Genomic DNA, 9806 nt, shown 5'->3' with positions numbered 1-9806 from the left:
AAAAAGTCATCCATTCTGTTAGTGCGGAAAAAGTGAACGGGTTCGACGCCGAGTTTGGAAAGTTGCATTGAAGCTATTTAATTTACCTCCCCCCCCCCCCCCCCCTTTTAAAAAGAGAGAACCCCGGTTTTGTACAAAGTTTAATTCACTGTCCAATTGATAGACACGCCTCTCTCGCAATACTAACCCCCCACCCTCAGAACCCGGGCAATGTCCCGAGAACATTTACTGGGATATCTGCATTTGTCCATATTTTCATCCCCCCCCCCCCCCCCCCCCACACTCACTTTCACAGCTTTGGCGCTCGCTATGTTGAGTAGGGAAAGACAATCACTTCACTCACTCACCAAAGCAAACGCCAATTGAGCAGGCGATCTGAATACCAGAATAGAGGGTTTGGGGGGAACACCCCTTCTCCCTTTGATCAGTTTGACTGAAGCCCAAAGAAGGGAAGATGCTTCATCAGAAAAAAAAATGCCCTGATTTGACAATGGCAATAAACGACATTGCCTCATCCTGCCCTCCCTCTGTTCTAAAGACTGCAATGTGAGGTAAAAGTTACTTATGAACAGCTTCCCAATGCAGCTTCCTTCCCATCTCCAGCCGGGCTGGGTTTTTTTTCTTCCTGAAAACCCTTCTCTCTCCAATGCTGCGGATATTTAAATCTCAGAATGAACGGGAAAGTGCCCCCCCCCCCCCCCCCCCCCCCCCCCACTTTCCAGCGTGCATCATCTAAACCCAGCACAGTCCAGGCTACACTGAATAAAATGTCCACTTCAGAACCACGAAGCAACCGCTCAAAAATGTTAATGATCGCACACTTTGTCCTTAAAAGTGCACCGCTGGAATTCTTCAAAACCCTTCGAAAATAACCAGACCACAGACTCCAAAAATATTCGCTTCTAAGGGCCTGAATTCAGTGACCATTATTTGGGATTGGTCGGAGAAGATTCCCGGGGAGTGATTTTAAGGTTACAGGTTTAACATTAGTCGACATCAAAATATAGAATTGAAATGCAGCCAATCATACATTTCACATCGGGGAAGGGGGCGAAAAACACATCATTAAAAAAACACCGCGAAGAATTCAACAATCGCTTGGAAAATGCTGTAAGTTACTAAGAAAATGTACAACGGTCTTGGATGGATAGTTTAAAAAAATACACTGCAATCGGTGGTAGCATATGTAGCAACTCTTAATGCTTCTGGGGGGGGGGGGTGAGGTTATCCCATCAGCGACTCAGGTGGAAAGGCCACAAACCTCCCCATTTGTAAAATCAACTTTCCTGGAGCGAGCGAGAGGCGAGACGCTCCCTTATTGCAATTACCATTTAATTTATTAAACGCCAACGAATTGAAAAGATACCATACTTTTTTTTTCTCCCAATCCACAGACAAAAATTCTGGCATTCAGACTGCACAAGGTTCCAAGACACGAAAAACGAAACCAAATCTATACGTTAAAAACCAAGCCAGCGCTAATTTAAACGGACCTGTTCTTATACAAAATGTATTGTACACATAAATATTCACAGTTATTCTGGGTTTTTTTTCTGTCCGGCTTTTAATACACGAGGATATTTACATGTAGCTGAGAGAGCCCCTTCTTCACAACCGAGTTTCTCAGTCTCTGAGCTGAATAGATTTCTATATATCTATCTTGGTACGAAAATGTTCCAACAGACCAAGATTTGGCGATCAAATCCTTTTTTTTAAGTTTAGGCGTATATCAGCCATGAGAATTAGTGCTTTAAGCTCCGGAGCTTCTGGTCAAATCTTCCCATAACTTATATAGACTATAAAAATATATACATCTCTGATAATATACAGAGAGCGGTAGAGAGAGAGAGAGAGTTTTAGTGCTAGCTTCTGTAGGATTAGGAATATAAAGTCCCCGCTCTCTCTCCCTCCTTATGAGCTTTCGTTCTCACTTGTGAGAACGTGCAACGTATTGGGTTTGTGTTTCTTGAGTAACAGGGAAATCTTCTCGTCGTCCGAGTTGGGGTCCAGGGGCTTGTTGTACTCGTCGTCCTCCTCCTCGTTTTCCGAAGTGCTCTTCAATCTCTCCGTCTCCGAGTCCTGCTTCTTCTTGGCGGTTGCCATCTCGGCCGCGTGCTTCTTCCTCCACTTTGTCCGTCTGTTTTGGAACCAGACCTGAATAGTTGTCGACAATTGAAGGAATGCAGAGGACGGTTTACAAAAGGAACACTTGCAGCGCGCACACACACACACACACAAACCCGAAAGAGGCATCTAGACAAACGGCCATTTATTCTCTCCTCTCGCCCTAGTAGAATTCTGGGCGGTGAAACTTGACCCCCCCCCCCCCCCGGAAGATTCCTCTGTCAGAAATGCTCACCTGACTGACTGACTGACTGACTTTAACAATTTTGAGCGGCTGCCCAGCGCCTGGATTGACACTTGTCTAAATTGCCAACTCGGAGGTGAATCTAGCTGGAAGGGAGCGCCCCCCACCTCCCCCCCCCCCCCTCCCCACGCCCCCATCCACCCCAGCACTGTCCGTTTCCAGAGTTATTCTGCCACTTGTCTGCTTAAAATCCCCACTTTGCTGGAATTCCCGCAAGTGATAGCATTCAGGGCGAGTTTCGGGCAGAATAAAGGGCTGGATTAGCTTTAACCGCCACACTCCAGATTTAAATATGGCTTATCCTTAACAAGCATAGCTCTGCATGTTTTAGAATATTGATCATTCACTATTTAAACAGGTTCTCTACCTTATCTACAGGAGCTGTGTGCCACATATCCGAGCTGACATATATACCTCCATGCAGTCATAATTTAAGTGCCGCGACAGTTTAATCTCTACCTAAATGCGCATAAATGTAAATTATTTATACCCCAGTATTAAGGTCATTTTTTAAAAACACAGTTTATTTAAAAAGATATAGATTAGAATTTGTAACGTGCCATTAATAAGTATGTTAGATTCGAGCAATGAATATCCACAATCTTCTGTAATTTATTTGATATAATGGAGATATTTCAGTTGTGGTCTAACTTTTCTCTAATTGCTGTTGCGGTGCAAGGGTTTTTAATAGATCAGAAATCGCTGGGCAGAGTTAATGTATAAACAACTGCGCTACAAGTCCCCAAACAGATGGAACATGTCGCAAAATAACCCTGAAGATCAAACATTGCTACCGCCAGAAGGAAGAGCAGTATTTCAAACAGAAAATCAACTTTGCGCATTTCAAATGACAAATTGTAATATTTTAAAACAAGGAGTGCCGAGCACTCGTTTAGGTTAAACGTCAGTGCAACCAAATTAATTTGATATAGCACCAGTGGATGTTAAATTATATTTCTGTGGTTGAAAAACAGGGCTGATTGGGAATGAGTGATTTATATAGAAAGGAACGCCAGCCCCCACATCAAAACTTGCGTTGTGATTCAATATTTTAACATTTAATGTTCGCTATGTTCAAGCTTGTTTTCCTAATTTTTTCAGCTCAGACATAAGCTTCATGAATCTAATTTTCACCCCCCCCCCCCCCCCCTCCCCCCAACTAGGGGCTTTTCACAGTAACGTCATTGCAATTTAAGCCTACTTGTGACAATAAAGATGATTCTTATTATAACCTCTTTGGTAACACTCAGAGGGGCCACTCCAGAATTGCCCAGCAACCTTACCTTGACTTGACTCTCTGTCATGCCCAGCGAATATGCCAGTCTCGCCCTTTCGGGCCCAGCCAAGTATTTCGTTTGTTCGAAAGTTTTTTCCAACGCGAAGATTTGTTGCCCCGAGAAGGTGGGCCTGGTGTGTTTCCGTTTGCCGTCTTTATCAATCAGCATGGCGCTCTGATCTGCAAGGAGACGGCAGCAAGCGGGTTTAAACAAGCGGCTAAGATCTATTTCGGTAACCTGCGGAGCAAAGAGGACCCGCTCTTCAAATGGGTACGGGAGGGTGGCACGATTAAATAACACATCTGAACAACTAATATTGACAGAACAAAATAGGGGGAAAGATTAGCGGGTTATTTTGGAAACTGGCAATTGGCCAAATCAATCTTTGGGTGCAATATCAATCTCCCTAATTCTATTTTACCCGGTGCTATGTAACAACAGTGACTCTATATATATATATAGTTAGAGAATGACCATTTTATCTAACACAGGTACAGCATTCATTCCATCCAATTTACATTCCTGTGATGCAAGACACACCATTCTCAATTGTAGCTTTAATTGGACAACGCGATGACAAAACTTTGATGTTTCCCAGTGTATTTATAATGAAGGAAGCAAAAGCAAAACGAAAATTTAAATATTAGTGAATGTGTGCAATTGTCTTTATGCAGAGCAGGTTAGGGAAGATCAGCTTTGTACTTACGCGGTGAGCAGCCCAGCCTGGCGTCTCTCCAAGGTGGACTTTGCATCACTCCCGGCCAGAAGATGGGGGTCCTGCCGGGCAGCTCGGCCAGTGGTTTGGGGTAACGGGCGACAGCCGCCGCCGCTGCCGCGGCAGCCGCCGCTGCGCTCGGTGAGAAGTACATGCCCGGGGGTGGCGGGCTGAGGCCGCTATTGAAACGAGGGATGCCCGAAAGCAATGCGGAGGCGACTCCTCCTCCTCCACCTCCTCCTCCTCCTCCACCTCCTCCTCCTCCGCAGCCGAGCGGGAGCATCAGTGGCCGGCCCAGGATGTCGTTGATACCGTGAGGAGTGGTGGACGAGAACTGCTGTGCCAGGAAGCCGGGCAGGCTGCACATGGACTTGAGCCCCGTGGAGGCGGCCGCGCTGACGACGCCGACTGGGCTGGAGGGCGATGAGATGGAAGTTGCCCCGCTTCCAGCAGCCGGCCCCGTTTGCAGTGAGTAAGGGTTCAAGGGGTTCTTCATCTCGGTCATGCTGTGCAGAGCAGCCAAGGGGGGGCTGCTCAACACGAACGCGCTTTGCCGGGTCCCGTCCATCTGTCCGACCGCTAACATCACCAAAAAGTGACCAGAATCAACCACAACTCCTCACAAGGAAAAAGGAGAGAGGAATAAAGAACTTCACTTCTATTCAGATCAAAAAAAGTCCAGATTTCCCCCCCTCTCTCTCTTTCCAACTTCTGACTTGTGGGGATATTTTAATAAATAAGAGATGCAACACACACACACACAAATGATTAAAGTCACAGATCTCCCGTTAAATCCCAAGTGCAGTGACGGGGTGTGGGGATGGAGGAGGGTTCTCGATCCTTGCTCTCAGGATTGTTGACACATTTTGGGGTTTCCTTTTTGCTTTCACCCGAAGATCAGACTTTTTGAGCTCTCGCCTTTGCCGCCCTGCAAGATACAAGCAGAGGTAATAAAATACTCTCATCACTCCAGGCGCTTTCTATCTCCTCTGGATTGACAGAAGGTGCAAAAAACTTTCCTCGCTGTCCATCAAAACGCCCCCGGCGGGGAGGGGGGGTGAGGGGGAGGGGCCAAAGGAGGGGGGTATGCGTTTGATGATTGGCCGAAATGGCTGTGACGTACACAAACCCCTTCTTCCCATTGGTTGACGACTAGAGCCCGCCCCTGAATAAATCTGCATACTTAATAGGCAACTGACCAGGGAGAGGTTTGGAAACATGAAGGGGGGGGGGGGGGGGGTTACAATCCAAATGACCCTTTATTTTGAAGCTTGGACAACATCTGTCGACTACTTGCTATATTAAACTAATCGAAGGTTGGGATTGTGTTTTATTTTAAAGGATTGCATTGACCCCTTTGGAATCCTCACTGGAATCAGCGCCCAGGGTCTGTGTTAAGACGCTGGAAGGGTAACACCCCGAGGAATGCGCGCATTAAATGTGTTTTTAATTAAACAAACGCCAATGTGCAATGACACACTGCCCACTGATACCAACAGGGCGAAACGAGATGGGGCTGCCCTCCTCTCTGCCTCCCATCAATCGCTGTTAAAGCTTTTTCAACGGGTCAACACATCTGAAAACAAAAAAAGTTTATTTTCCATCAGTCCAGGCGGATTGGACCAACCTCCGCTTCGAAATAACCTTTAGTTTTGCTTTCCGCCTTCTCAGAATGCTCCGAGTTCTTTGTCATTGCAACGCGGTGAATTAAAACTGCGATTCTCCAGAAAGAAACATGCACAATTGGGTCCAAATTAGATCTGGAATAAAGTCGGTGGTAGATTAATTAAGGTGATGGTAATGTATGCATCGGCTGTTTCCCCCTTGAAGCCCGTTTATTCAGAATTGTTCCTTTATCGAGAATGGTTAATGTCCAATATTTCTCCCTGGCGACTCTTCTGTCGAGTACCACGGGGGTGAAGTCACCTTTCCATCGACTCACGGTTAAATGGGCTGCAAAAACGATGCAAGAGTAACGGCTTCTAGTGCTTTCTAAATATCGAATATCTGTGGCCGTTAGGAACTGAGTGCCATCCGAAACGATGCCGATATGATGTCTATCCAGACCCTCCTCTCCCTCTAACCACCGCCACCAGCTCAATGTAAAGAGATCATTTATCGATTGTCTGAGATCGTTTGCTTTATCAATGACAGCGCAATTGGCGAAAGAGAATCAGTATTTCCATTTGATTGAAACAGAGTAATACACAGAGAGGCGCATAGAGCTGCCAATGCAAATCTCACTGAATAAAGCCATCACCTGTGCAACTTTGAAATATAACATGCCGTGATTCTTAGAGTCTTACCCAGATGCAGTGCATACAATACAGGTGGCCATATTATACTATATATATGTGTGTGTGTGTGTGCGTTACAGAAAATTATTTGCAGAAAATTATTTTGGGGAAATCCTTTTCAATGGAGCAATGATCATTTTGTCATTTGTATACATTTTAATATTATTAAACGAGTTCAAGTTTTTTAAAAAATGTACTTTCGGGAACATCTGGTAGGCTTAGTTTCATACACTGGGCAAATATCACAAAGATTTTGTAAGACATCAAGAGATTTAGATTTGCTGCTGAAGTTGACACAAGTTAGTGCGCTGGACTGCCCCTAGTTATATAAAATATTTAACGTAGACAGTTATATTAGTGTGTATTTTTCTAAATTAATGTCTTTTATAATGAGTTACGTAAATAGAACAGATTATGCTCACCTGGGGCTGGTTTCGCACAGGGCTAAATCGCTGGCTTTGAAAGCAGACCAAGGCAGGCCAGCAGCACGGTTCAATTCCCGTAACAGCCTCCCCGAACAGGCGCGGGAATGTGGCGACTAGGGGTTTTTCGTTGAAGCCTACTTGTGACAATAAGCGATTTTCATTTCATTTCAGTATATTCTATATGGTGTATAAATTTTCATATATATTCTTCGATATTTATACATAACATACATGATTAAAGCCCATCTCCAATTAGAAGCTATATTTGTTTCTATAACATTTAAATACTGTGTTCGGGAAGAATATCCTGTTTATTATCAATAATGGCTTTCGTAAATGATTTTGATGACAGAAGCGTGAAATCATCCTTTCTTATTTGTCTTCTCCTTTCTTTTGGCGAAGTTTCGAATTCTCTTGGTGTCTGTCGGAGATGTGTTTTGTGACAACGGGTTCCAACCGCTCAAACCTCGATATACACCGGTCAGTGGCTCTTCTTCAGGGGATCTTCTGGCTTTGCGGTGGCCCTGAACTGCTCCAGGACACGGGGCACCATCGCACCTATTGTCACTCCCAGAGAGCCGCGACACATCTGCAGGTTAGTGAAACCTTTCCCTGGGACGAGAGCAAACGTGCTGGGAAATGCACCGTGAAGGGACAGAGGCATGAAAATTGGACTTATGAGTTGTATCAAATAAAAATCTGCCTCGCCCGCGTGTTATTAGCTGGCGTTAATACAAAACGAATGCCTGGGAGCTTTGCAAACGCTTGATAATCGTGCAATGTGTCAGAAAGAACCAAATATTTAATTTGTTTGAACTGTAGATTGTTTAGGAGATGGGAAGAGATGGAGCATTGGGATAAAGCGCGAGAAGGGTCGCTTTGAGTGGTTGGCTTGGACTGGAGTGTGGGGGTGTGGAGTGTGTGTGTATGGGGGGGGGGGGGATGTGTTGATGCTGCCCCCTCCCCCGGAGCCACCTTACTGTGCAGAATGGCGGGGGCTGCGGTGCTGAGTCGCTCATGTCGCGACATCTAGCGGACAAAACTCCCCGCGCTTACTTTCTGTGTGGAGGGCTTGTGGATGTGTGTTGGGGGGGGGGGGGGGGGTGCGGTGGGTGGTGGTGGAGGCGGGGGGCGCCTTTGAAAAGTCAAACACCAAATTAGCATCGTCAAAGTATAGCCCGTGCAAAATGTATATACGTTTTTCTTTGGGGGAAACGTCAAAAACAAACACAAACGGACACACTAGACTCGCCTGTCATTTTCATCTAGGGTCTATAATGAGATTTGATGCACACTTTTCACCCGAACAGGGAGCTGAGTTTTAATCTGAGCTCTGTATTGATAATTCCAAAATTTCTATAGAGACCAATGTTAGGCTCTGTTATGTCTAAATCATTTTATTATTATAATAATTATAAACGATTTGAGGTGTATCCCCCCCCCCCCCCCCCCCCACCCCCAAACAGGGAGAGAGGGCAATGATTTTACACCATCCATTACGAACTATCCTTCATTTGGATCAAGTAACGGGAGTGAACTTTTGGTCGAGTTTTGTCTTATTGGGTCTTGCTGATCGTGCACTGAAGGCGAAGTCTGTGTAAAGTTGTTACTCACACACCACATAGAGCACAGCACAGCACGTAGCAGCAAAGATATTCTTAACCTCACACTTGCCCAGGCTCCGTCTCATTTGGTTGTATGTGAGGCGCAGGTTGATTGCGGTTGGAGGCCAGAGTTTTTAAACTGGTTATTCAAGGAGGTGTGTTCCATTAATGATGACTTAATTATTAACCGCAATAATCTGTTATTATTCACTCCCTGGAAAAGTGAGCGGCCTTTAGTTTTCCTACTGGAGTCAATAAGGTCAGAATGCTCTGACGAAGAGTCAATCTATCGAGGACTGTGACCAGGGAGCTAATCTGGAATCCGGCTCGCTTGAATCCAAGTGACGCATTAAACATTCCCAGGGAAAGCGCAACAATGAAGAAAACACAACTGGGTAAAAGGTGCGACTGCTTAAAAAATAATAAAAGGCAACACGATTCTAAACCGAACTTCGACTAATTCCTTCGCTTCTAAAATAATTCCACCTTTTCCTTCACAGTTAGCGACGGGTCTGTAGCAGCGCAGAGGTAGCTTCACATTCTGTGACATTTAATCTTTCACACTTTTGTTTCATTTCTATGGCTGTTGTCTGGTGTCTGGTCGGAGCCTTCACGGCTAAATATATTTATTGTAAACCCATTGCATGTATTGGGGGTGGCCAAGGGTCTCAATGCACATATGCTTCCTATGCTTGAAGTGATCTTGTTTAAAGAGCATTGTGCAGAATTCGACCCTGGCTCCTGTATGCGCCGAGTGCATGGGTCAAAATCTGTCCTTCCACAGCCTGGCATTTTATTACCCCAGTATTCATTCACTGTGTACTCACTTTGCCACTGGGGTTCATCTAGGTTAATAGCCCTTCCTTTATGATGCTCCATTGCTTGGTTGTATTGGTCAGGTTGTCCATAGCTTTCGTGTGTACATTTTGACAGACTTGTCTCCAGAGCGCGAGTCCTGCGTCCTATCCACGGGTCTGCCCAACCCACTTATAATAATTCATCTCTTGGTTTTAGCGGTTGACAAATTGCAATTTACAATATTCTGGTAGAAGTCCACATAACATTCGCTTCATTTGTTCAGCCGGAGTATGGTCACCATTGCAAAGTTCAGAGCCGATGC

General features: G+C 45.3%; 1 protein-coding gene and 1 long non-coding RNA gene across 2 annotated transcripts; one reads left to right on the top strand and one right to left on the bottom strand.

The window, feature by feature from the left end:
• Positions 1-1545: 1545 nt before the first annotated feature.
• On the bottom strand, positions 1546-5298 carry nkx6.1 (NK6 homeobox 1). Its single transcript, XM_038792626.1, has 3 exons — positions 4352-5298; positions 3652-3824; positions 1546-2154 (listed from the first exon to the last, which is right to left on the bottom strand). Exons 1-3 carry the CDS (start codon positions 4944-4946, stop codon positions 1912-1914), a joined length of 1011 nt encoding a protein of 336 aa, XP_038648554.1. The 5' UTR covers positions 4947-5298; the 3' UTR covers positions 1546-1911.
• A 1259-nt stretch (positions 5299-6557) lies between these two features.
• Positions 6558-9083, top strand: LOC119963466. The gene is made up of 3 exons (XR_005460111.1): positions 6558-6690; positions 7485-7677; positions 8910-9083. It is a non-coding gene; the product is annotated as an uncharacterized LOC119963466 (long non-coding RNA).
• The last annotated feature ends 723 nt before the right edge of the window (positions 9084-9806 follow it).

Source organism: Scyliorhinus canicula, chromosome 3, assembly GCF_902713615.1.
Source record: "Scyliorhinus canicula chromosome 3, sScyCan1.1, whole genome shotgun sequence".
Classification (NCBI taxonomy): Eukaryota; Metazoa; Chordata; class Chondrichthyes; order Carcharhiniformes; family Scyliorhinidae; genus Scyliorhinus; species Scyliorhinus canicula.
Note: the sequence above shows the minus strand (reverse complement) of the source record. Positions and strands in the feature narration are given on the sequence as shown.

Bases quoted from the DNA above. Each gene is read 5' to 3' on its own strand.
- nkx6.1 (XM_038792626.1), bottom strand. From the start codon at position 4,946: ATGTTAGCGGTCGGACAGATGGACGGGACCCGGCAAAGCGCGTTCGTG. The intron at 3,825-4,351 runs GTAAGTACAAAG...GTCTCCTTGCAG, and splicing joins CAGGCTGGGCTGCTCACCGC to ATCAGAGCGCCATGCTGATT. The intron at 2,155-3,651 runs GTAAGGTTGCTG...ACAACTATTCAG, and splicing joins TGACAGAGAGTCAAGTCAAG to GTCTGGTTCCAAAACAGACG.